The 27,724-nt window shown below is 38.0% G+C and overlaps 1 protein-coding gene, 1 non-coding gene and 2 pseudogenes across 2 annotated transcripts; 3 read left to right on the top strand and 1 right to left on the bottom strand.

The window, feature by feature from the left end:
- Nucleotides 1–16,878, top strand: part of LOC115801936 (protein preY, mitochondrial pseudogene) — a 65,996-nt pseudogene extending 49,118 nt beyond the window's left edge.
- Nucleotides 4,704–4,776, bottom strand: TRNAW-CCA (transfer RNA tryptophan (anticodon CCA)). Its single transcript has one exon. It is a non-coding gene; the product is annotated as a tRNA-Trp (tRNA).
- Nucleotides 16,879–17,023: 145 nt separating the features above from the next.
- Nucleotides 17,024–17,395, top strand: LOC111171574 (phosphatidylinositol N-acetylglucosaminyltransferase subunit Y-like). Its single transcript, XM_022567159.2, has one exon. It carries the CDS (start codon nucleotides 17,024–17,026, stop codon nucleotides 17,393–17,395), a length of 372 nt encoding a protein of 123 aa, XP_022422867.2.
- A 2,956-nt stretch (nucleotides 17,396–20,351) lies between these two features.
- LOC111171509 (ferritin light chain pseudogene) lies at nucleotides 20,352–21,205 on the top strand (annotated as a pseudogene).
- The last annotated feature ends 6,519 nt before the right edge of the window (nucleotides 21,206–27,724 follow it).

A 27,724-nucleotide genomic window follows, 5' to 3' on the forward strand; every position in this document is an offset into this window, starting at 1 on the left:
TAAGCAATAAAATAAGAAAAGTCTCAAAATATGGTCCACGTGTTCCAGGCAGTTTACACATAAAACAGTAAGACCACCTGAGGCTTGGCTGAGCCTTTCCAATGGGATTTGCCTCAGCTATGCTTTAATGAACAAACTTGTGATCAATGGCTTATAAAGTACTCTTGATTTGCACACCACTGAACAGCTTGGTCTACCTTCAGTCTATAATTTACTTCCGGAACTCCAAAGCGGTTTGACTGAACTGTCATTCTGGATAAAATGAGCTGTGTAAGTAGCAGGTAAGGTGAAGACTGCCAGCTGCCTACTAGATTCTGTTCCACCTTTTTAAATTATAGAGTTGCAGGTGAGCCATGGCTTACAGGCTAGGAGTGCTATTTTCAACCCCCCTGACAGCTAGTTATGGCCATGAATCTAAGGTCTCCCTAATAGAATAAAAATGGAAGTGATGTGTGCCATTTCCTGGTTCAGACTGTGAAACACTATATGTAAACTCCTCTGTGCTCTTTCCCATCTCCAGGAGTCAAACTTGAACCATCCTGGGACCAGGTCTCAATCATGTAGGTAAGTAAAACACCCTAGACTATGGAGGAGAAGCAAGAGTCATTCATCCTTGCAGCTTATATTTGCTGAAAGTCTACTCTAGGCAGGCAGCATTCTAAATTCTGGGGATACGTCAGTGAACAAAAGAGATCAAAGTCCCTGCTCCCTTTGAGCTCAAATGGACAATAAAAAAATAAGTAAATATCATGCATTGTTTGTTAGAAATAAATGTTAAGGAGAAAAATAAAGCAGGGAAGGGAGACTTGAAATCTTGACTGGATATTAGGCAATTATAGGAAATTAAATGTGACCAAATAGTGGTGTAGACAAGGCAATGGGAGGAGGAGCTGTTGCATTCTGAATGTATGTTGAAGGGAGATCCAAGGAGGTTTGCTGAGGGACTGGAAATGGAGCATGGGAGAGATTAAAAAACAAAGGAGATAAGGTTAACGCCAAGACTTTTGAAAAATAGTGTTGCTGTTAAGTTAGATTGGGAAGACCATAGGAGGGTTTGGAGGGAAATATCCACAACTCAGTTTTGGATATCAAGGTTGTGATGTCTATTAGACTCCAACGGAGGTGATCAGTGACCAGCAAAATATGGGTTTGCAGTTCAGAAGAGAGATCCAGTCTACAAGTATTCATTTGGAAGTCACCAATATTGTTGTTATTTAATACCATGAGACTGGACGAGATTACCTAGAGAGTGGGTGCTACAGAAAAGTTGAATGGTCCAAGGACTGAAGTCTATACCTTCAGAGGTATGGCTGATGATGGACAACTAGTCCCACCCCCCAAAACTGAGAAAGAGCAGCAGGAAAGATAGGAAGTACACCAGGTAAGTGTGATGTCCTGATAGGCGAGTAAAAAAAGCTAGAGGGATGAAGAGAGCTTGGATCTCCAAATGACTCTGTGGGGCAGAGCAGCCCACTTGTTCACCCTGTGGGACTCTTAAATGAGAGGAAAATAGACTTCATTATTTTTAGTCCACTGAGGTTGTTGAGTCTCTTTGCTACAAAATTTTAAACTTTTCCTCTAATACTAGATATATAGCAAATAGTATCACCAGATAAATCTTTAACAACAAAATTAATATTTATAAAAATTTTTCAAACGTTAACTTGAAATGTGTGTGTGTGTGTTTGAAAGGTTTGAACATTTTAATGATTAAAAAAATCATTTGGAGTTAACTTTACCACCAATTTTCTGGTCTTAGATTTAGAGAAGGACTTGTTTCTGGGCAAATAGAATCTATCTATCTATCTATCTATCTATCTACCATCTTTTTAGTTTATTTCTTGAGAACTAACCAGAGGAGAAATTGAGATGGTGAGAAATGACTGACTTGAAGAGCCCTTTTTGTGAACTTTGACCTTAGTTATCCTATGGTTCTGTTGTATTAATTCTCTTGACTTTCAAAGGTCAACAGGTCTACCTCCTCAACCAAGTTCTACTAATAGTTCTGCCTGGAGGACTGAATGGAGACAAACTCATTTTTGACACCCATGAATTTGTCATGTAGTAGCTTTCAAGTTTTGTTTCTGTGCCTAGGTGTTTTACAGTGGGCACATATACACGACCTAATGACTAAATATTATATGAGGAAACTAAGATTTTTACCCAAAGTCTATTTGCTGTTATCCTTTTCCTCCTCCATCCTATTATTACCTCTTAACCTGAAAACTATGAGGATCTTTGCCACTGTTTTACAGCAGTGCAGATTTTTTACCCCCATAATCTTCCCTTTTGCCAAATAATTTCTGGCATGGTCCCAGTGTTTTTCAGGATCTAAATGCTATAAAGCAGCTCCTTTAAAGGATGACAGAGAACCCAGCAACAAGAACAAAACAGAGCAACGTTGCAAATGCAAAGCTGATTTTATAGAACATATACTAGGCAAACCTTGAATAGTAACCACACCTTTCGATCTGGCCAAAATGGAAAGATCCTACCTCAGAGAAATAAAGAGAATAAAATGTTCTGAGTAGTAGACTGCCAAATTTCTTTACCTTCTATCCAAGAACTGCATATTTCTAGAGTTTAAATGACATCATATATCATAAGCTGACACCTGGGTTTAGTGTCAGCTTAAACACACACCAGCTATGGACCTCGGGCTTCGAGGAAACACCAAAATTAAGGGAGTGAGCAAAACTGAAGGCTAAGGGGGAAGCCCATTCAGCGTGCTAGAAAATGATATCTTTTCAGGTTGCCGAGATTGAAGGGGTCAGAGCATTTCTCAAGCTCAGCTTCTGGAATCAGAAACATGAAAGTCAGGAGAAGAGACCAAGGGTCACCAATTGAGTACTAGCAAGGAGGGTACACTCCAGAGAGATTGTCTAGAATAGGTGTTTGCCAGTAACCATCATGGGCCAGATGTGGGATGATACTTGAGGGGGTGCACTCTGCATATGCGATGATAAAACTTATACCAGAATTGTTTGATTCTTCCTTCATGTGTAAACTTATTCTTTCACTCATTCAACAAGCACTTTGACGTGAAAGACACAGAATTTGGCAGTGGACATAAAATGTTAAGCAGAGTAGACATGATTCCACCTTATCCTCATGGAATTTATAATTTAGTAGAGACCACAGATTTTAATCAAATTTATTTAATTTACAAACACATAGTGGTTACTGTTTGCCAGTTACATTGTTTTAAGCACTTTATAAATATTAACTTATTTAATACTCATTACAGCCTGTGAGGTAGATATCAATATATTAACTTAATTTTATAGATGTATAGTGAAAACTTGCCCAAGGTCACACAGCTAGTGCATGTTAGAGCAGGATTTGAATCTAGGCTGTCTGGAAGTGAGGTCCAGGCTCTGAAACATTCATTTACAAACTCTCATCAGTGTTCTGTAGGAAAACTGCAATAGGGTGCAATAACAGCTTCTAACTAGGGGATCTTGATCTAATTTGGGGGGAAGACATGAAATTAGACCAGAAGTTCAAAAAAAGATGTGGTCATTGGTGTCAAGTGCTCCAGGTACTTCAAGCAATATGCAATTAAAAACAGGGCACTGTTTCTTGCAATAGGGAGGTCAGTGACAAACATGGTAAGGGCAGTTTCAGAAGATACATTGCTGGCAGCTCAGAGTTAATCGTTAGAGCTGCCCAAGAAGGAACGGGCTGCTCGGGGAGGTGGGGAGTTCCTCCTTTTGGAGATTTTCTGCAGAATAGGCTAGAAATCACCTACTACAGGCTTGGCATAGAGCTGCCCAAGAAGGAACGGGCTGCTCGGGGAGGTGGGGAGTTCCTCCTTTTGGAGATTTTCTGCAGAATAGGCTAGGAATCACCTACTACAGGCTTGGCACATAGTATGTGCCTAACAAATACATACTTACTAACTGGTAGGGAGTATTGATTTGATGATTCAACCAGATAACCTATAAGATCTCTTCCAACCTTATTTCACTATTCTGAATTTGTGATAGCATAGTGGATTTGGCTATGCTGAAGCTTCCCTTTGCCCAATCAAAACCCTGGGAATCCAATTTGCATATAGTTAATGTCCTAATCTAAAGGAAGGATACTCTATATCTTTTGTTAAAAATTTTGGCATGATTCTTATGGTAGTTACATATATGTTACTGTATAAAATCAATAAAATTGTATTAAAAGTAAATATACAGTCTTGACATTGATTTTGACCTGATTTTCCCCATCTTTTCTTTTTTTTTTTTTTTTATAAATTTATTTATTGATTTATGGCTGCATTGGGTCTTCGTTGTTGCGTGCGGGCTTTCTCTAGTTGTGGTGAGGGGGGCTACTCTTTGTTGTGGTGCGTGGGCTTCTCATTGTGGTGGCTTCTCTTCTTGTGGAACACTAGGCGCATGAGCTCAGTAGTTGTGGCTTGCGGGCTCTAGGGCACTGGCTCAGTAGTTGTGGCACACGGGCTTAGTTGCTCCACAGCATATGGGACCTTCCTGCAACAGGGATTGAACCCGTATCCCCTGCATTGGCAGGCGGATTCTTAACCACTGCGCAACCAGGGAAGTCCCAATCTTTTCTTTTTAAAAAAAAAAAATTATTTATTTATTTGGCTGTGTTAGGTCTTAGTTGTGGCACGCGGGATCTTTGTTGTGGCATGTTGGATCTTTTAGTTGTGGCATGTGGGCTCTTAGTTGCGGCATGCATGCGGGACCTAGTTCCCTGACCAGGGATCGAACCTGGGCCCCCTGCATTGGGAGCGTGGAGTCTTAACCACTGGACCACCAGGGAAGTCCCATCCCCATCTTTTCCTAATGAGTTGCATTAGCAAAAAAGGGTAAATAGATTCTAGAAAACACACACAATGGTTGGCTGCAAATCCCATTCAAAGATTTACAATATTTGTTGCTCAATTCTGTTCCAAAATATATATTTTGCTCACATTTTGAAATGTTTGACTTCAGGCTATCACACACGCTATAATCCTTGTCCCTGAACCTCTGCTTGGGGAAAGTGGCTATGAAGGAATTTCACTCTTATTCTCCTGTTTCCACAATTTCTGTATTTCATGGAAATTCTGGAAGGATACCAGTGGTGGCTCTGGTGTTTTAAAAACTGATTTGGATACCCAGCTGCCATGTCACTGCAAGAAAATCTAGAAGGCAAACAGGGAATGTGAATTCCTTGACACTTTGGGGAGAGAAAAGCGTACATTAAGAGTTCCAGTAGAAAAAATATTTAAAGGTGGATTAGTTTAAACAAAACAAATAATGACACAGCTTAGCTGGTCCTCCATTTAGTGGTTCCTGCTGTGCCAGTATAAGAAAAGCTAATTTTATGATCTCTCAGTGGTACCATCTGAGGTAGCAATGGAAAGGTTCCAGAATGCAAATTCACAGAGTGTGCTTCAAACTAAGACATATACTTCAGGATAAGTCATATATCTGCTGGAATGAAACTCCAGCAGGGTGGGTACCACTTCTGTGTCCCCAGCACCTACCATAGTCCCTCACTGATGGGTATGTAAGTGCTTTCTAATTTTTCTCAATTACAAATAATGCTCTACTAATATCCTTGTACATGTTTTTTGTGCACTTATTTGAGTAGGTCTGAAGAATAAATTTCTAGAAATTAAACTGCTGCTGATTAAAGAGTAAGTATACTTTACACTCCTATAGTTATTTCCAAAATTCCCTTCAAAGAAGTCACAAGAAACTATACTTTCTGAAATTTGTGTTTCAGAAATGTTGACTCAAGAATACAGTCACTAGGAAAAAGAGCAATGCTGGAGGTATCATGCTCCCTGACCTCAGACTATACTGCAAAGCTACAGTCATCAAAATAGCATGGTACTGGCACAAAAACAGACACATAGATCAATGGAACAGAATAGAAAGCCCAGAAATAAACCCATGCACATATGGTCAATTAATCTATGACAAAGGAGGCAGAATATAAAATGGAGAAAAGACAGTTTCTTCAATAAATGGCACTGGGAAAACTGGACAACTACATGTGAAAGAATGAAATTAGAACATTTGCTCACATCATATAGAAAAATAAACTCAAAATGGATTAAAGACCTAAACATAAGACCAGAAACTATAAAACTCCTAGAAGAAAACGTAGGCAGAACACGCTTTGACATAAATTGTAGCAATAATTTTTTTGGCTCTGTCTCCTCAGGCAAATGAAACAAAAGCAAAAATAAACAAATGGGACACAGTTAGACTTAAAAGTTTTTGCACAGCAAAGGAAACCATCAACAAAACAAAAAAAACAGCCTACTTAATGGGAGATAATATTTGCAAATGATATGACCAACAAGGGGGTAATATCCAAAATATAAAAACAGCTCATACAACTCAATATCACAAAAAGAAACAACCCTATTAAAAAATGGTCAGAAGAACTGAATAGACATTTTTCCAAGGAAGACATAGAGGTGCCCAACAGGCACATGAAAAGACGCTCAACATTGTATTCAGGAAATGTAAATAAAAACCACAATGAGATATCACCTCACACTTGTCAGAATGACTGTCATAAAAAAGACCACAAATAACAAATGTTGGTGAGGATGGGGAGGAAAGGGACCCCTTGGACACAGTTGGTGGGAATGTGAATTGGTGCAGCCACTGTGGAAAACAGTATAGAAGTTCCTCAAAAAACTAAAACTAGTGCTACCATATGACCCGCAATTCCACTCCTGGGTATATATGTGACAAAACCAAAAACACTAATTTGAAAGGATAAATGCATCCCAATGTTCATAGCAGCATTATTTAAAATAGCCAAGCTATGGAAGCAACTAAGTGTCTACCCACAGATGAAAGGATAAAGAAACTGTAGTATAATAATACTCAGCTATAAAAAAGAATAAAATTTTGCCCTTTGCAACAACATGGATGGATCTGGAGGGTAATATGCTTAGTGAGATAAGTCAGACAGAGAAAGACAAACAGTGTATGTTTTCACTTATATGTAAAACCTAAAAACCAAAACAAAGATGAATATAACAAAGTAGAAAGACTCACTGATATAGGGAACAAACTAGTGGTTACCAGTGGGGCGAGGGATGGGAGGAGGGACAAGATAGGAGTAAGGGATTACGAGGTACAATCTACTATGTGTAAAATAAATAAGATAGAAGGATATATTAGATAGCATAGAGAATATAGCCAATATTTTATAATAACTTTAAGTAGAGTGTAATCTATAAGAATAGTGAATCACTATGTTGCATACCCAAAACTAATATAACGTTGTAAATTAACTATAGTTTAAAAAAAAGCATACAGTCATTACGGAGACAGTTATAAGGGGTGTGTGTGTGTGTGTGTGTGTGTGTGTGTATTAGAGATTAAAGCATACTTCATTAGATTCCTTTTGAAACGTTTTCCTTAGAAACTTTTTTAAAAATTAATTTTTATTGGAGTATAGTTGCTTTACAATGTTGTGTTAGTTTCTACTGTACAGCAAAGTGACTCAGCTGTATGTATTCATATATCCTATCTTTTCTGGATTTCCTTCCCACTTAGGTCACCATAGAGCAGTGAGTAGAGTTCCCTGAACTATACTGTAGGTTCTCATTAGTTATCTATTTTATATATAGTATCGATAGTGTATATATGTCAATCCCAATTCCCCAATTCATCACCCCCCCTTCCCCCTTGGTATCCATACATTTGTTCTCTACATCTGTGTCTCTATTTCTGCTTTGCAAATAAGGTCATCTATACCATTTTTCTAGATTCCACATATATGTGTTAATATACAATATTTGTTTTTCTCTTTCTGACTTACTTCACTCTGTATGACAGTGTTTAGGTCCATCCACATCTCTACAAATGACCCAATTTTGTTCCTTTTTATGGCTGAGTAATATTCCATTGTATATATGTACCACAGCTTCTTTATACATTCCCCTGTTGATGCACATTTAAAGAGTCCATCTTGCCTGCTGTTCATTCCCCAGAGACCCGGGTTGATGACATCTATCTCTACACTCTGAGACCTGAGACATCATTTCCAGTGATTCATTATACTACTTTGGTGTGTTCTGAAGATATTCTTTGTTTGTCCGGTCGTCTGGGTTTTGCTTTTTTCTTTTGCCAGTTTTTTGATAAGGGATAGACAGGGCAGAGGGAATGACACCCATGTGAGAGGTAGGAAGGAAAAAGGAAGTGTAACTCCTTGTGTGTTTGTGTGTATTTCTTATCTTTTCTTTTTTCTTTTTTTGGCTGCACTGCATGACTTGTGGGATCTTAGGTCCCCAACCAGGGATCGAACCCTGGCCCCTGCAGTGGAAGCACAGAGTCCTAATCACTGGACCACCAGGGAATTCTCTTTGTGTGTACTTCTAACCAGAGTGTAGGTATGGGGGACAGAAGATGACCAGGGAATCTCTAAAAGGGCAGATTTTGAATACACACAGAAGGAAGCATAGAGGGGTTAGCTGAGCTTGGTACTAAAGATAACAGGCACTTGTTTACAAGGTACAGAAAAAGATGGGAAGGAAATACAACGAAAATTCTGCAACAGTTATCTTTCAGGGCTAAACCCTTTTATTCTTTTCAATTTTTCTACATTTTAGAATTTTTTGTGCAGAGAACATATATTATTAGAATGTATTAGATTTCCAAACTGGAAAAAAAACAACTAAAGAACTTTGGTTTAATTACTGCCACTTCCTAATTCTGTGACCTTGGGCAAATTTTTAAACCTTGTTTAGCTGTAGTCCTCTCATTCTTAAAATAGGAATAAATGAATTAATTGTGTGGATTAAATGAGATAATATATACGAATGCTTAGTATACATTAAGGACCTGGTATATAATAGGGCCCAATGAATTGTCTCACCGTCATAATCATTTTTATTATGAAGCGGGATGATGGTAGTAACAACTTATATACAGAAATAGTGGACTATTCCATAGACATTAAATGATAAGAACTTTTTCAGATAGCACATAATTGAAAAAACGTTGCAGTTCTCAGGAAACCAAGTACAAGGAGACTAAAAACAAATGCTACACACTTCTCAAAAAGAGTGCTTTTTCATAGGTGGCCTTTGAATAGAGATCCATTTTAAATCTAAGGAAAACTTTAAATATTTTAATCAATATCTTATAATAGGTGATAGGTACTCTCCAGATTTTCCTCATGAAACATAATTATTAGCTCTAATTTTGGAATCAGACCAATATATGTTACTGCTGGTCATAATGCCAGCACCAATAGTTATTATTTGGGTGTTCAAATAGTGTCCAAGGTATTTTTTATGTTATTTTAAGGTCAAGCTCTCAGTTTTTGTGCAAGTGCCTCTTTATGCATCAAATCCCCAGAGCCATCCAATTGAGAACTCTAATTCCTAAGGTTTTTAGTTTATTAATAACCTATAGATAATTTCACTTAACTTTGGAGTACATTTTTGTTTTCACAGTTGAATATGGACTGTTACGATTCCTTAGAATTTACCTATCAAGAGAAATAAAGCCATATTAAATTTCTGGCTGAGGACGCTGTGGGTGTTTCAACTTCCTTAACTGTAGTCATTCAAATCATCTTACCACCTCAGCTTCTCTGCTGGCCGTAAGCCTCCTCTCTCTGACTATCACAAAGTACTAGCCTGAAATGTTTTTTTTTTTCCTTGCAGTTCAGAGTTTGTGATTTCTATCTCCTTCATGTTGTGAAAAGTCTCTTGGCTTATTCATGGTTAAGTGATGGATATTGTTACTCTCAGAATTTTCATTAAAACCGACTGTGTATAAATATGAAAAAGAGTCTTTTGCCCATCTTCTTTGAAATCCTGATTCTAGTGTCGGCCAGAATCCTAGAGCCATTAATCCTCATTTCTTATGAGTAAATATTTTGTTTTTGCCATTTATGTTCTTATTTTTCAAATTATAGTTCATTTTCTTTTTTTAATTTTTTTGTTTTTTGTTTTTTTTTACATCTTTATTGGAATATAATTGCTTTACAGTGGTGTGTTAGTTTCTGCTTTATAACAAAGTGAATTAGTTATACATATACATATAACCCCATATCTCTTCCCTCTTGCGTCTCCATTCCTCCCTCATTTTCAAATCAAGCTTAAAGAGTGGACTTCATCAGAAATATGTGTTGGTGTATATTCTTTTTACAGGAAAAAATGATGGAAGATTTTTTAAAATAATACTTTTTAAAGAATCTGAACTGCAGATATGTCATGAAGTCTTTAATTTTCAAATACTCTTGTATCCTCAGAGCCTAACACGGTGCCTGGCCCTTGCAGGCCCTTGGTGAGGATTTATTCATGCTAAAGCAACAAGTTCTTTTGGTTCAAAATCTACCCCAGTGGGACTTCCCTGGTGGTCCAACGGTTAAGACTCCATGCTTCCACTGCAGGGGGCACAGGTTTGGCCCTGGTGGGGGAACTAAGACCAAAAAAAAAAAAAAAATCTGCCATTTTATTTGGTAATATGTGGATCTGTGTTATCAGTCCTCCTGCATATTAAACCATCTTGGTGATTTAAAATATGCCAATGCTCAGGCCTCACAGCAGGGCAATTCAGTACCTCATTTTGTATTATTTAAAAGCTTTCCAGGTGATTTTAATGTGTGCTGGGGTTGAGAACCACTTATGCAGGTCAAGGTTTTGGGAAATTTATTTTAACATTTACCTGATTACAGGTTTTCATTTCTCAATCATTTATCTTTAATAACTTAGGTTTCCTATGAGATTTAATGTAGGCATTTGCCCAATCTTTTTTAAGCCAAGAGAAAATAGTTTCTCTACCTTCTCCTCCTTCCCACTTTTATTCAGTACATTTAAAAATTCAGTGTGAGAAAGATTTTGTAGGTTACAGAGTTTTGCTCTCTTAGCTGTTGTCTTACCCCCTGGGTTTATCTGGTCACTGGTATGGAAATTAGCTCTAGAAATGATAGCTGACAAGTACACATGCATAGTTAGTGAGGGCCTCTCTTACAAATGTTATTTGTCATCCAACAAACAGTGGCTTTGGGACTTGAAACATTCAATGAGAGAGCAGAGTTAAAATTTAAAAGCTATTTAAAGTTCAAGGAGTTTTTCCTTTCAAAGGCAAGGCAAAGTTAAATTAAGGGGTTTAAAATCATAGTTCTGAGTGTGATGTTTTTAAAAAGACTTATTTTTGTAGCTAGTTTAGGGTATAGTTTTGCCTACACTGCCTTCTAATCTCTTTTCTTCCATAATCCTAGCCTGTTTTTATGACTGAAGGATAAGAAGTACCAGAATTAAAGGGCTTTTTGATGTACTTTTGTAGTAAAACATTGTATTCTTTCCATAGTAAGTGAAACAGCCACAAAAATTATGTTCCCACTTGTAAGATAAGTAGATGGATAATTACAGTGGTTTTAAAAAGAACTATCCCACACAAGAATATACACAAGAAAATGCTTATTTAGTGGATAAAAATATGCTATCAGTAGAGCACAAAATTTTGAGAAAATATTTGTTCTATAGGTATTAGCACTACTGGAAAATCATGAAAAACAGGTCACTTCAAATTATAAACGAGTACCCTTGTACTAAGTTTCTCAGGTACAAAGTGAAGAGAAAAATCGACTGTTTTATTAAGGAAAAATCTAGTCAGCCAAACTAGATCACTTAGACTACCCAAATTCGTTCCCTATTTGCCCACAGCCTACTAAAAAAATTGGAAGGAACTGTAAATGACTAATGATAGAGAAACAAATAATTATGGTACTACAACAGATGAATTATTATATAGATATTTATAGATGGATTATTGTATAACTATTAAAGTAAGTATGAAGGAAGTCTTACAACATGAAAATGTTTATAATACAATGCTAAGGCAAAAAGTAGAATACTTTATATGTAAAATTATGTGTTTATGGGGATGAGAAATGAAAGAGTTACATGAAAAAAGTAAAAACAGTTTCTTTGGGTGGTAGAAGAAGAGATAGTTTTTTTCCTTTTTTTGTTTTCTGTTATTATTATTATATTGTTTCTACAATAAATACAATAAAAATGATAACCTTTAAATAATTAATAGGAAGGATCAATATAAAAATAAATTCTTATCAGATTTATTGGTATCTCAATCTAGCCTTGATTTGCTATTTGTCCCTTCAAATAGACATTGAAAAATTATGTGTGTTCATGTTGTTGGGACTAGGTGCTTTAAAGAGATGGTCCTTTAATAGGGAATGCTACAATGCTGAAAAAAATTATTGGCACATCACATTGTGGAAATTACTGGTATGGTGCCAACCCAATAGATTCAGCACACTTGTCTTGATTTTAGACAAATTTTCATTTGTTTAAATTTCCCTTTTATCTAAGAAGGTCATAAAGAAAATTTTCAAATTTTTTCCTTCAATAAGTAGTATTTTCAAGTTGTAATGATAAAAACCAAAGTTCCAAGGATGATAAAATAGCAGAATTATGATAAGACGTATCTTTGCTAATCCTGAAGCAGGCTTTGAAGCACAAGAAGACCTTGGCCAGGTACAGAGGAAATGGGCCCAGGTATTCAAGTGATAGCTTGACCCAAAAGATGAAAACAGGCATGGCCCAGAGTATGCAGGGTTCTGAGAGATCCATATAACTTGAACAGAAGGTGTCTGTTGTGATGTAACGGAAAATAAGTTTAGATAGGTAGAAGACTGGGGGAGAGAAGGACAGGCTTTGAAAGCCAGGCAGAAAAGAGTTTAGATTGAATGCATTAAATTGGATTGACTGAAATAAGGAGACACTTGAAGATCCTCAGCCAGGAAATGAGAAAAAGTGAACAGTTGTTTTTTTTTTACCAGGATGGGGAGGCATATTCTTATCCAATTCTGTGGCAGGGGCAAGAAGGAGCATGTTCAGTTTGAAAACAAAACAGCATTTTGTCTCATTGCTTTAAATTGTTTTTAGTTACAAAGTTTGCTTCATTTCAATCTCCAAATAAAATTAAAATAATACATGGGTTTGTTTGTTTATCAAATGCAATCATGTTTTAAAAATGATTGAAAAACACAGAATATAAGCTCATGTATAAGCTACTTTTCACTAGTATAAGTAAAAAATGAGATATAATAGACACTTATAATTTTTAAAAATGACCCACCTCTCCCTGTGGCCAGTCTCACCCCTTATTTCTAGTCCTTTCCCTGTGTCTTGTGATATTTATCTTTATACATGAGAATTATATATTTATGCTGCTATATCTTATTCTATCTATTTTATACATGATCTATTGACTTTTCACATTGATAAATGAGGACTTATCTCTCATACAATCACGCAGCTTCCTTTCCCTCTGACCTCCCAATATAATTAAATCACAGATTTGGCTAAATGTTATTATGTATTTACATTATTTTGACTGTCTACACATATTTCACTGCTAAATCTAGTAGTGTACCATGATTATGCTTCTTTTCTTTTCCCCTGGAGTCAATAGTTGTATCAATTATTCATTTGGAAGTCTTCTAAATAAATTTTCTAAATATGGACCAATACTTGTCAGATAATCTGAGTTCCATTTTTAATTTATTTCTAGAAACCTTTGCTCTCCTGCTCCAATCTTGAATGGTTGCTTTCTAGCCATATTTTATAATTTGTATGTTTGTTTGAGACTTGCATGCCTGACAATGGCTTTGAATTTGTGGAGTATTCTCAGGGGTCACTCAGTTTCTGCACAGAAAAACCCTCAAGTCCTGTGCCTGGCTACAGGTATTTGAGGACCTGGATGGGGAAAGAGGGCTGGTGAAGGGTGCAGGTGTGTTTCTCCCATAAATGTATATACTTCCACTTAATCCACCTATTTTCGGCCCCTCAGCTCCCCGTGAGCTTTTCTGAAACTTTTCTCTCCTTAAGCTCAGAACCTTTTTGATTCATGTTCTACAAGGAATCAATCTCATGTCCAAGGATTTGTAAGAGGAAGTCACCAGGCTTTTTGAGGTCCAACTGCCTCTTGTGCAGACTTTCAAACGACTCTCTGAATTCCAGGTCCGTGCCTCATACTTCCTTTCTGTAAAACCAAGTTCCTGAGCCTTTGCAGCTTGGTCCTTTCTCCTTGTTCTGAAGAAATTATGTTCAGTTTCCTCTATTCTCCCAATTCATCAGCTTTCCATCCTGCAATACCTGTTGCTATCTCCTATCCCCTGGTGTCTTCTCCCCTGTTTTTTTAGTCTTTTAGGCCTATATATTTTAAATATTATGATTGTCATTTTAATAGGCATTCAGGAGAGAATGGGAGTGATACATCCATTCAATTTACCATATGGAATCAGAAATCCCTATGTCTATTTAAAATCCTGTGGTGGTAGTATAGTATTTTATTTCATTCATTGTGAAATTTATTTTTCAAACATAGTTTTGGCAGAAATATGTCACGAACTGAGTCATCCTACTCTTCTTTTTAAACACGGGAATTAAAATAAGTGTAGCATTATCATTCTTTGGGCTGCCTTTGAAAATCTGATTTTTAGTTGGTCACAAGTAACTTTTTATCTTGCTCTTCAAAATCTTTTCATTTCATTGGTGCCTCCTGGTTAGTTTGTTATATTGACTCAAATACAACATTCCTAAGTCTCTGCAAGTATTCCTCCACATATTCTTCAATTCCTCTAGAATTGCATTTCTCAGGAAATTTACATTAGTTATTATAACTTCTCTATATAATTGTATTTCTGGAGAATACAGTGGCTGATGCAAAACTGTCAAAGTCACAACAAGACAATGATTGGGTTACCAATTCTTATACACGTTAACCCCAAAATTTTATAATGAATTTCTTTTAAAATCCCTAACTTAATACCACATATACCCGCCTTCATCTCTGGAATTGTCTGTGCATTTAGTACAGGAAGCAAGGAAAGAATAAATAATGGATAATAACGTGTTAATGAATATATACCATATCGATATAAAATACAGTGATAATAGTTGATATATAGTATAGATAATTAATATTTAAGAAATAAACACTGAAGTAAGAAACCAAAGGCATTTCCCATACACCAACAGCTAATATAGTGGTTCTTTGGCAGTATTTCTAGTACTTTAGGGTGACAGTCTGTCTCTGTATCCTATCTGTATTGAAAAACATTTGGGGTTTGAGATGCCAGAAAACTGATATTATTTATTTTCTTCACTGAATTAAGTGTTAGTAATGTATAAGCATCATCAAATTTGCTCTACTGTTTATACTTTCTGAGTTTAATTTCATGCACAATAGGCTGAAATTAGCTGTGTGTATATACTCAGAAAGCAATTAATACTGAAAAATTAAAATTTCAATCAATCACGGACTGGCTAATACTAGATCCTCAATTATAACCCTTACAGCAGAGCTATCTTTGAATGAAGTGGCAGCTCAATACATATTTGCTTGCTTTTTTGTTTTTTTTTTTTTTTGGTTGCAATTTGTTAAGGACTTTCATATATAAAATGTTGGTAAACTATGAGGGAATTTGTGCAACCTAGGTGTACATATATCATGATAGAATTATTTTTTATTTGATACATAAAAGGTAGGAATGGATGTCCTTATTCTGGGCTGGAAAATCATTATTCTGCTAGGTGTGCTTCATACAGTCTCCAGTTAATCTAGTAAATTAACAGCTCACTCTTTATCTTCCACTTCTTCTAAATTGTGTCTCCTTTTCCAAAATTTTAGATGAGAGAAAGCTCATTGCCTAGGTAAGACGCTCTGACCTGTCATATCTGCCTCACTCTCGGTAGCCTTTCTGCTTTGTTGACCTTCCTTTAGACCTTCCAGCATAAAGATCTGGTTTTTTCCAAGTCTTACTTCCTGACCATGGAGTGCAGCTTGGGAAAAATACACAAAGCTCATTGGCTCTACAACTACTTGATGATTTCCAACATTGGCTCAGTTTTATTCCCTAGATAACCTGCTTACCAACTGACCCCAAAGACTATTCCAAACTTCTATCACTTTTCTCAAGCCCACCGCTGTAGGTATGTATACTCCCTTTATCTCTGTTATTATCTCAGAGTTAATAACAACAGCACCTGCCACTTGGTGAGCACTTATTGCCAAGTGCCTCACAACAAAACTACACAGTAGATCTTTTATTCTTTTTTTGTAGGTGAGGACGACCTCAGAGAGGAAAAGAAACATACTTAAGGGCACAGAGCTCATAAGCACACACAGCTCATCAGATAGCCTCTGACTCATGCCTTATTATCTCTTCCTTTGTTTTTCCCTTTATTATCCTTTAAAGTAGAACATTTTACACGTACAAAAATACACAATGTCTATATAATTGTTAAAGTTAAATAATAAATGTCCACAATCTCATCGTCTGATTTAGGAACTAGAACACAATCAGTACTGTTGCATCTACCTATGTGCCCCTCTCCCACCCTCAGGCCTCTCCCATCACTGCCAGAAGCTACCACTGTTTTCAGTTTTGTATTATTCCCTGGCTATTTTTTAACTTTCTATTTCAAAATAATTTAAAACACAGAAAAATTTAAAGACTATTACAGGGTGGTCACGGGCGCGCGGAGGCCCGGTCGCGGGCTGCTACGCCGTGCCGAGCGGAGTGTGCAGCCGGCTCGCCTCAGCGCTGCGGGGGACACGCGCACAGCCGCCCGCGGTCGCCCACAGGTGTGTGCACGCGTCGGTGTCGCGGCCGTCCTCAGACCAGAGCGAGAGGACAAGGGAACCGCCCCGCGCCTTCGACCCAGCGCTGCTGGAGTTCCTGGTGTGCCCATTCTCCAAGAAGCCGCTCCGATATGAAGCATCGCCAAATGAATTAATTAACGAAGAGTTAGAAATAGCCTATCCAATTATTGATGGGATTCCTAATATGATACCACAGGCAGCTAGGATGACACATCAAAATAAGAAGCAAGAAGAAATGGAGCAGCATTAGGTCATACTTGAAAACGACAACACACACAACTAAATTTTCTAAATACCACCCACCTTTTAAAAAGTCAGAGTGGGGCTTCCCTGGTGGTGCAGTGGTTGAGAGTCCGCCTGCCGATGCAGGGGACACGGGTTCGTGCGTCGGTCCGGGAAGATCCCACATGCCGCGGAGCGGCTGGGCCCGTGAGCCATGGCCGCTGAGCCTGCGCGTCCGGAGCCTGTGCTCCGCAACGGGAGAGGCCGCAGCGGTGAGAGGCCCGCGTACCGCAAAAAAAAAAAAAGAAAAGAAAAGAATGGCTTATAATAAGTGGAGAAGAATGTTTCTGTCTCTTCCTACGTTGACTGTCCTCATTCCATTGGTCTTGTTAGCAGGGCTGTTATACTTGGCCTCTGTGGAAGAAAACTTCCCACAGGGCTGCACTAGCACAGCCAGCCTGTGCTTTTACAGTTGGCTCTTGCCGATTACCATACCCGTTTATGTGTTCTTCCACCTTTGGACTTGGATGGGTATTAAACTCTTCAGGCATAATTAATACAACCAGAGCCAAGATGGTATATCCTAATGATATACCTGAAAGCTGTCTGTCTCTGAAAGCTCAACTACATGGAAATACTGGACACCCACTTAATTTGCAAGAAAGGTGCTTTGCCTAGCTTCTGTCAGAGGTTTAGGACTATGGGAGGCTTAAGCTGCAGAGGCTTCTTTATTGAACTTTGGTTCTGCCCTTGTTTTTTGAAGGTTCTCATTTATACCTGGGGTATCAGGAGAAACATTTCAACAAAGTGTCTTGTTGGAAATTAATAGCCCCAGCCATCATCTGATGACTTTATTTCTTATCCCATTCATAATTAAAAGTTACTAATTTAAAATTTTATATGTTTATTTTACATTCAGAGTCTGGTAAAGTCACATGTTAAGGATGACTGAAATAATTCCAGAGGACCTCTGTTGGAGTAGTTGTAGAGAAATGCATTTGAACTAATGTGGTATAAAACTGTAATAAAATGGAAACTTCATGTATTTGCCAAAAAAAAAAAAAGACTATTACAAAAAATTTCTGTATACCGTTCACTAAATTCAACAATTGTTATTATTTTACCACATTTGTTTTCTTGTTTTGTGTCTCTATGAATATGGTTGTTGTTGTTATTTCTGAACCATTTGAGAATAAGTTGTAGATATTACACCTCTTTGCCTTGGGTGTATGTTTTCTAAAAACAAGGACATTCAATTATCAAAATCAGAAAATTAACACTGATGCATTACTATATTTAACCTATAGCCCATTTTCAAATTTCACCAGTTATCCTAATAAATATCTTTTGTAGCCATTCTATTCCACCCCGCAAGCCCACGTCCCCGTTATAGGATGTAGTCCAGGTTCACATATTACATTTAGTTGAATTGTCTCTTCAGTCTCACTTAGTCTGGAACAGTTCTTCAGTCAATCTTTGTATTTCTTGACCTTGACATATTTGAACAGTTCAGGTCAATTATTTTGTAGAATGTCTGTCAAGGTGGGTTTTCTTCATGATTTTCTTCATGGAATGTTTTTTCAGTTAGACTTAGGTGATGACCTTTTGGCAGTAATACTGTATGAGGTTGTGGCCTTTTCAATGCAACACTCAGAAAGCATATGGTGTCAGTGTCCTCCATTTTTGGTAATGTCGACTTTGACTACTTGGTTACGGTGATCTCTTCCAGGTTTATCCCCTCTAAAAGCACTATCTTCCCCTTTGTAATTAATAAGTAATTTGTGGAGAGATACTTTGAGACTATGTAGCTAATTTCAACCCAATAGTTTTGGCATTCATTGACAATTTTGTCTGAATCAATTACTGGTATACTAGTGCTAAATGGTGATTTTCTACCTTATTCCTTCTACATGAGATTCCCCTATAAGGGAGAAGTTTTCCTTCTTCCTTATTTATTTATTATCAGAAGAAACTCATCTATTTCTTTAATCTCAGTATAAACATTCCTCACTAATCAGCATTTTCCCCTCTGTCATATGTCAAGTTTTCATATGTTCTCGGGTCTTTCTTGACTTTCTCTTTTGTTCCATGATCATTTGGCCTTCTCTGTGCCAAAACAACACCATCTCAATTATTATGGCTTCATCATTAGTTTCAGTGTCTGGTTGACCAAGTTTTCTCCTTCAATAAAAATTGAAAAGTGCCTTAGTTATTCTTCCTTTTCCATGTAAACATCAGAATCAACTGTCATGTTTCACAAAACCTCTGTTGATATTTTAATTAGGATTACATTAACTCTGCACGTCAATTTGGGGAGAACAACTTTCTTTTAAAAGAAATTGAGCCTTCCTTTCCATGAACATAGCATATTTCTCCATTTACTTAGGTCTTCTGAGTGTCTTTTGATAACATTTTATATTTTTTTCTGTATAGGCTTTATATATCTTTTATTAGATTTCATTTTAGATATCTATTTTTAAGCTATTTAAATGTAATCTCTTTCTAAATTATGTTTTCTATGTGCATGTTGTTACAGAATTGTTTTCTGAATACTTGTTAAATTTTATATAAATGCAACTGAATTTTGCATATTGATCTTATGGTAAATTCTTATTACTTCTAATAAGCTGTCTTTTAGATTTTTTTACATAGGCTATCACATCCTTTTTGAAAAAATGCAGTCCTTTGTCTTCCTTTCCAATCTTTTTGTCTTTGATTTCTTTTTTGTCTTTCAGCATGAGATTAATAAAATGGGCAGGGGACCGTGCACAATGCTGGGTTGTTGCTTCATTACCCAGAATCCATCGGGGTCCCCACTACAGTTTGGAACCATCTAGTGGTGATCGTCCACTCCAGTTTACATATTGATGGGAAGGATTCAGGGTCTGCAGCTGACTGGACTTCAAGAAAGCACCAGTGATTCCAGGAAATGCTGGCCAGTTGGCAATAGTTTTGTTGGCCCAGTTTGGGAATACTGAGTTGGTAGATCACTGCGCTAGCAGGATTCAAACTTCACCTCCCCTCTGGCTTTTGTATTATTTTCCTGCCAGGCTCCTCCCTTCACCCCCTGTCATATTCCATTCCCCAACCTCAGAATAAGAACTTTACTCTCCTTCCTTCCTACCACCTGTGGCATTTGGTGGTGGGTAGGAGCAAATCCTTCATTCTATGATCTCAGAATTCATGATATCCTGGGTGTATTTTCACAGGATTTTACTGTATTTATTTGTGTGTTTCCCCCTCCCCTTCCATTATGGTAAACTTCAAAAGGTTGAGGATTTTTATATTTCATTCTAGCCATATGTATGCTAGAAGAGTTCCTAGCATGCAGGAACCCAAGAACATTTATTAATTAAAATGAGCAAATGGACACTGAAATCTTCCATTACATGGTTAATTTCTTCCTGTAATTATGTCAACTATTGCTTTAAATTTTTAAGGTTTTTTTTTTAATCAGATGCATACAAAATTAAAATTGTTGCAGCATCTTGATGAACTCAGTCTCTCTTAATAATGTTTTTAGTGTTTTGTTTTTTATATTTTGGTCATGAAACCTATTTCAAGGCAGTGCGCTCAGAGGTCCCGCAGATCTGTCTCTTGCTTCAACAGTGTTTGGACGGAACACACCCAGGGAGGCCTCTTCCTCCAAGCCTCCGACTACCCTCCATTTTTTTTCCAGTGGCAACTTTCAGAACCAGCCCCTCAGTTATCCTCGGCCTCTGGGACCAGTCAGCACTGTTTTTCGAACTTAACTCCTTATTACCCATCAACCAGATTCCTCAGAATTATTCCATCGAGGTGGAAGCCGCCTTCACCCACCCGGTCACCTTGCCTGGGCCGGCCTCCTACACCTACCTGTCTCTGGGCTTCTATTTCCACCACAGCTCTGGAGGGCTTAGGCCACGTTTTCCGCAAATTGGCTGAGAAGAAGCAGGAGGGCGCCAAGCCTCTCTTGAAAATGAAAAACCAGCGCAGCGGCTGTGCCCTCTTCCAGGATGGGCAGAAGCCATCTCAAGATGACTGGAATAAGACCCAGGACACTATGGAAGCTGCCATTCTCATGGAGAAGAAGCTGAACCAGGCCCTTTTAGATCTGCTTGCTCTGGGTTCTGCCCGCGCAGACCCTCAGCTCTGTGACTTCCTGGAGAGCCACCTCCTAGATGAGGAGGTGAAACTCATCAAGAAGATGGGCAACCACCTGACTAACTTCCGATGGCTCTCTGGTCCCCAGGCTGGGCTGTGCGAGTATCTCTTCCAAAGGTTCACCGTCAAGCATGACTAAGAAGGAGCCTCTGGAGCCCAGCGGCCTTTGAGGAGCCCTCTGGTCCAGGGCTTCTGCCTGAAGCCTCTCTGCAGCCACTAGGCAGTTTTTTAACCACCCTGGAGCCCTCCCCTAAGCCTTGGACCAAATGGAAACAATAAAGCTTTTTTCAGCAACAAAACAAAACAAAAAACTGCCCCCCCAAAACAAAACCCAACCCCCCCATTTCAATACTAACATGACAACAAGCTTTCTTTTGGTTACTATCTGCCACATATGTCTTTTCACTTACTTTTACTTTCAACCTTTCTATGTCCTTATGTTTTTTTTAAAAAAATTATTTATTTATTATTTTTGGCTGCGTTGGGTCCTCATTGCTCATTGCGGGTGTTCTCTAGTTGCGGCGAGCGGGGTCTACTCTTCGTTGCGTTGCGCGGGCTTCTCATTGCGGTGGCTTCTCTTGTTGTGGAGCACGGGCTCTAGGCGCATGGGCTTCAGTAGTTATGGCACGAGGGCTCAGTAGTTGTGGCACACGGGCTTAGTTGCTCCGCGGCATGTGGGATCTTCCCTGACCAGGGCTCGAACCCATGTCCCCTGCCTTGGCAGGCAGATTCTTAACCACTGTGTCACCAGGGAAGCCCCTGTCCTTATGTTTTATGTCCCTCTCTATTAAACAGTATTTAGCTGGATTTTTAAAAATATAATTGTATAATCAGTCATTTAACTGGTGAGTTATTTTCTTTAACCTAGTATACCCAAAGTATTACTTCAACCAGATAGTCTTTTAAGAACTTTACTTTCATGAACTCATTTAACTCTCATTTTACTGATTAACCTTGTTTTACAGATTAGGAAACTGCAGCAAAGAGAGGTCAAAAAATTTGGCCAAGGTCACATAGCTAGGTAGATTTCTGAGCTGGGATTTGAGCTTGAGTTGTTAACTATACTATAAAGGAGGGATAAAACCAAAACGTTGTTTTTGGCAAAAGAAAATTTTATTTTTGCTTTTTTTTAAAAATAAATTTATTTATTTTGTTTATTTTTATTTTTGGCTGCATGGGTCTTCATTGCTGCAGGGGGGGGGGTGCTTTCTCCAGTTGTGGTGAGCGGGGGTACTCTTCACTGCGGTCCACAGGCTTCTCATTGCCATGGCTTCTCCTGTTGCGGAGCACAGGCTCTAGGCGTGTGGGCCTCAGTTGTTGTGGCACGTAGGCTCAGTAGTTGTGGCGCATGGGCTTAGTTGCTCTGCGGCATGTGGGATCTTCCCAGACCAGGGCTCAAACCCATGTCCCCTGCACTGGCAGGCGGATTCCTAACCACTGTGCCACCAGGGAAGCCCTTGCTTTTTTATTTATTTATTTATTTTTTTGCGGTACCTCTCACTGTTGTGGCCTCTCCCGTTGCGGAGCACAGGCTCCGGACGCGCAGGCTCAGCGGCCATGGCTCACAGGCCTAGCCGCTCCACAGCATGTGGGATCTTCCTGGACAGGGGCACGAACCCGTGTCCCCTGCATCGGCAGGCAGACTCTCAACCACTGCGCCACCAGGGAAGCCCTCCCTTGCTTTTTTTAATGCTAGTGATTTTCACGTTTTTTCATGTAGTACTTGGCTTTTTGCATTTCTACTCTAGTCTATTTTTCATATTCTTTGTCTATTTTTATCTTGGAGTCATAAAGCCTTACCACAATAACATGTATTTTTATTTAATAAAATTTTCATTTTACCAGAGATAATTTCCCAGTTAACATTTTAATTTCCTAAGGAAATTCATCCTCACTATCAGGAAATTCTCAGCTATTATTATACAGTTTCTGAGCTCAAATTTCCATAAGGATAGCATGGAGAAAGAAAAAAAAAGCATATATTCTTCTGTTATGTATATTATATAAAATATCATTTCTGGATGGCTATAAAATTAAATAAAAAATATATTAGATATAACAAAGAACTAAATTTATTTAATATGCCATAAGCATCATATGGTATAATGAATAAATGGACACAACTATTATTTGCGTTATTTTAAGGAATAAAACAAAATTTAAAACAAAATTTTAAAGGTAGAGATTAATGATCATGCAAGATATAAAAAGGAATACTTTATTTTCAAGAATGAGCCACTATAGAGATCCTTTATGGAGAGATCCAAAGTCTTATTTGATTTTTACAACAAACAAACAAAAGTTTAAGAAATTAAATAATCATTCAGTCCCATTTTGAGGCTCTCAACATTTGTCCTGGTCAGAAACGTTTCCTGGGAAAACAGCACAGTTTAGGAAGGTTGCCATCTAGTGTTCACTTCTAGAATTGGTCCCACAAAATTAGTGTAACCTGAACAGATTATTTCAAAATGTAGTTAGAGGAAAACATAGGAAAAACACTCTTTGACATAAACCACAGCAAGATCTTCTTTGATCCACCTCTTAGAGTAACAGAAATGAAAACAAAAATAAACAAGTGGGACTTAATTAACCTTAAGAGCTTTTGCACAGCAAAGGAAACCATAAACAAAACAAAATGACAACCCTCAGAATGGGAGAAAATATTTGCAAATGAAACAACAGAAAAAGGATTAATCTCAAAAATATACAAACAGCTCATGGAGCTCAATATCAAAAAAACAACCCAGTTAAAAAATGGGCAGAAGACCTAAATAGACATTTCACCAAGGAACACCTACAGATGGCCAAGAGGCACATGAAAAGATGCTCAACATCACTAATTATTAGAGAAATGCAAATCAAAACTACAATGAGGTATCACCTCACGCCAGTCAGAATGGCCATTATCAAAAAAGCTAGAAACAATAAATGCTAGAAAGGGTGTGGTGAAAAGGGAACCCTCCTACACTGTTGGTGGGAATGTAAATTGATACAACCACTATAAACAGTATGGAGGTTCCTTAAAAAAAACTAAAAGTAGAACTACCATATGACCCAGCAATCCCACTACTGGGCATATACCCTGAGAAAACCATAATTCAAAAAGAGTCATGTACCAAAATATTCATTGCAGCTCTATTTACAATAGCCAGGACATGGAAGCAACGTAAGTGTTCACCAACAGATGAATGGATAAAGAAGATGTGGCTCATATATACAATGGAATATTACTCAGCCATAAAAAGACACAAAATTGAGTTATTTGTAGTGAGGTGGATGGACCTAGAGTCTGTCATACAGAATGAAGTTAAGTCAAAAAGAGAAAAACAAATACTGTATGCTAACGCATATATAAGGAATCTAAAAAAAGAAAAATGGTACTGATGAAACTAGTTGCAGGACAGGAATAAAGAGGTAGACACAGAGAATGGACTTGATGACATGGGGTGGGAGGGCGAAGCTGGGACAAAGTGAGAGTGGCATCGACATATATGCACTACTGAATGTTAAATAGTTGGCTGGTGGGAAGCAGCAGCATAGCAGATAGGGAGGATGGGAGGGAGGCTCAAGAGGGAGGGGATATGGGGACATGTGTATGCATATGGCTGATTCACTTTGTTGTGCAACAGAAACTAACACGGTATTGCGAAGCAGTTATACTCCAATAAAGAACTATTTTTAAAAAATGTAGTTAAGATCTTGACTCTTTGAAATTGGAGCCAGAGATCAAGAGTGAGTTTCCTGAGGTAACTGAGAATTTTTTAAATTAAGGAAAGAAAGGAGGAGGTTACTAAAGATGTGTGTACACACGTGTGAGGACCGCAATGAATGAGGATAGACAATGGAAAGAGAAAATGGCAAATGCCCAGGACTCTTTAGGGAGAATAAAGAATGTGAGAAGGCTGAGGGTCAAATCTTTGAAGCAGTAGAAAAATAGTGAAATTAGTCTTTGAAATGTATTAGATGGGAAATTTTAAAAATAAAATGTATTAGATGTTTACAACTTTTGAAGGATTTCTGTTTTAGATAATAAAAAGTTACCATTTATTGAGTATTTAGTGAGTACCAGATATTCTAAATGCTTTGCATGTAATACATACTTGACTTCTGTGATTACTCTGTTACCCCCATTTTAAAGATGAGAAAATTGAGGTACAGAAAGGTTACAAAGCTGGTAAGTGACAAAACATTGTCATTTGATTTTTCTAAACCAAGAGGCTGGTTCCAATATCCATGCTCTTAACACACATGCTATACACTTCCATCTAAAATAAGTACAGAACTTGGTCTGGGGTCACCATATAACATTAGATAGAAAGTTTAGTCAACTATCCAAATAATGCTGACATAATCTTATTATTTTTATTATCTGGATCTGGTGCTTGAACCGATAAACTCATCTAACAATTGTTCAGTTTTCCCTTTTACACGTGTGCTACGTTTTTGATAAACTTTAGTACATACAAGTTTAAGGAGAAAATAAAAAGACATTTCCTAAGGAATATTAGATAGCTCAGAGAATCTTTGGAGAACTAGAGAGCCAGGTTTGGAGGCCATGCAGTGAGAAACAATGCCCAAACCACGTTGAGAGATTGTGCCAGTAAAGGCTCCAATGAAACCAGACACTGCATTACACACCACTCACTGTGGACAGGAGGTGCCAGGACTTTCACCTTCTGACCATGGAAGATAACATCTCAGAGCCTACCTGTGCCCCCAAAATGGATTTCCTGCAGCCCTGTATTGCCATGTAGCTCATTTGTGGTCTGACGTCTCTAGTGGGTGTGTGAGATTTGGGGAGCCTAGGTTCTGTGCCTGCAGCCTAGCTGTGAGTGCGTTGGGAGAGTGAGCTTTCTGACTCCAGCCGTGTGCAGGTGGATCAAAAGGCAGGAAATTGTCTAGACAGGGAAAGGGTGGTGGTAAACCAGAAAAAGCACATAAAGGGAATCCATTTTAAAACCTCAGTAGTACGAGTCTTTGACCAGCTGCTCTGTTGGTACATTTCTCTGAGACCTAGTTGTCATTTCCTTAGTTCTTATACTCTTCTTGAATTTATTTTTATTTTCATTGGATAAAAACTCTCCCTTGTCTAGAAATCAAATGACTATCGAGCACAAATAGCTGGACCCCTCACCCCACCTTGCTGTCTACCTTTGAAAGAAAGAAAGAAATTAAGCAGGTTGATATGAAGTTGTTGCTTGCCAAGTAGTTATTCCTCCTTAGGCTGGTCAAAGAATCCCCAGTTTTCCACGGTGAATCATCCCTTCCCCCTGTCTTTCCCTATAGTTTCTGTGGGGATAACATTCCCTACTCTGCTGCTCCAGCCCAAGTTGCAGAAGACTTAGGCTCAGTTTGGCCAATCAGAACATACACATACCAGCCCTCCTCCCCAGCCATGTGATTAGTTCTAGAATAGGCAGGAAAATTGTCCGGGACAGACTCATGAGACTCAGTCTAAGGATATTTCCTAGAAAGACAAACTTGCCTCTCCTGGCTCCTCTCTTTCTGCTGTGGTTGCTAGGCTAGGACACAAGCGTGGAGCTGTTGTTGACTAAACTGAGACTCCTTGATGAGCACTTTCCTGAGAGTAAAATCGACACAGTGGAAAGTAGAGACAAAAGATAAATAGACACAGTCCTAATATCCCTTGAGTACCTAGAACCAGCTGTGCTTGAAGCTTGCACTGCCTCTGGACTTCTCAGTTCCTTACGCCAGTAAGGTCACTTTCCGCTTAAATCCATTTGAATGTCTTCAGTCACCTGCAACCAAAAGACTCTTGACTCATTTTATTGGTTAAATAAAATAGTTAATTACTACAGATTTTCCTCTAATCATTCTGATTAACAAACATTTATAGTACCTCTAATTTGATGTCCAAACAAAAAAAACCTTGGCCTTGTTTTTATATAAGTGTGTATACACCACACATGCACACACAAACACACAGAGTAAGGAAAAAATGTAGTAAATATATCAAAGATTTTATTCATCTTGGTTTCTTTCTCTTTAGATAAAATGACCTTTTTGGATTTGATGAGAGAGAAAACATACTTGCATATATTTTTCTATACTTTTTTTGCTCTATCCAGGTTTTCTCTTGAATGCAACAGACAATTATTTTGCTGTTTCTTGCATCCCAGTGTTTGGAGGTCAGCATAAGTTTAGCTGCATTAATTTTGTTTCTTTTTAACATGCTGGCTTCACTTTCCTCAGGTTTGACCTTTCAATTTCTTTCCTACATCTGACTATTCCAGGTTAAATGCTGGGATGTACACCCACATTTAACAGAGGAGTACTGTAAGTTCAGGCAGACTTTCATCTCTCTGTCTCCTGTAAGAATTTATGAGCGCTATCAAGTAACAGTAGTACCCTGCTTTACTTTGTTTCATCTTTTAGCTTTCAGTGCCTAGTTTTAACTGTCCTTCCTCTTCTAATCATAAATCAGATCCCACTGTACTTATCTTAAGAGCAGCTGTTGTATTGAAGGAAACAGAGCAGTATCACTAATTTAAATCTAAATTTACTTTGGAGGAAATAGTTCATTAAAGTTACTGTACCTAGATATATCAAGAATCTAGTTCTCAAGTTGTGTTTCTGCATAAATTATGAAATGAGACATAAATGAGTGCCCTGGAGAAACTATAGACATAAGCACTGTCTTAGTCTGTTCAGTTAGTTGTAACAAAATTCCCCAGACTTGGTGGCTTATAAAAAACAGACATTTATTTCTTACAGTTATGTAT

The sequence above is a fragment of the Delphinapterus leucas genome, chromosome 5 (genome assembly GCF_059928025.1).
Source record: "Delphinapterus leucas isolate spDelLeu-1000000601 "Yukka" chromosome 5, BTC_Dleu_Yukka2, whole genome shotgun sequence".
Lineage (NCBI taxonomy): Eukaryota > Metazoa > Chordata > Mammalia > Artiodactyla > Monodontidae > Delphinapterus > Delphinapterus leucas.

Bases quoted from the DNA above. Each gene is read 5' to 3' on its own strand.
- LOC111171574 (XM_022567159.2), top strand. From the start codon at position 17,024: ATGCCGCGGAGCGGCTGGGCCCGTGAGCCATGGCCGCTGAGCCTGCGC.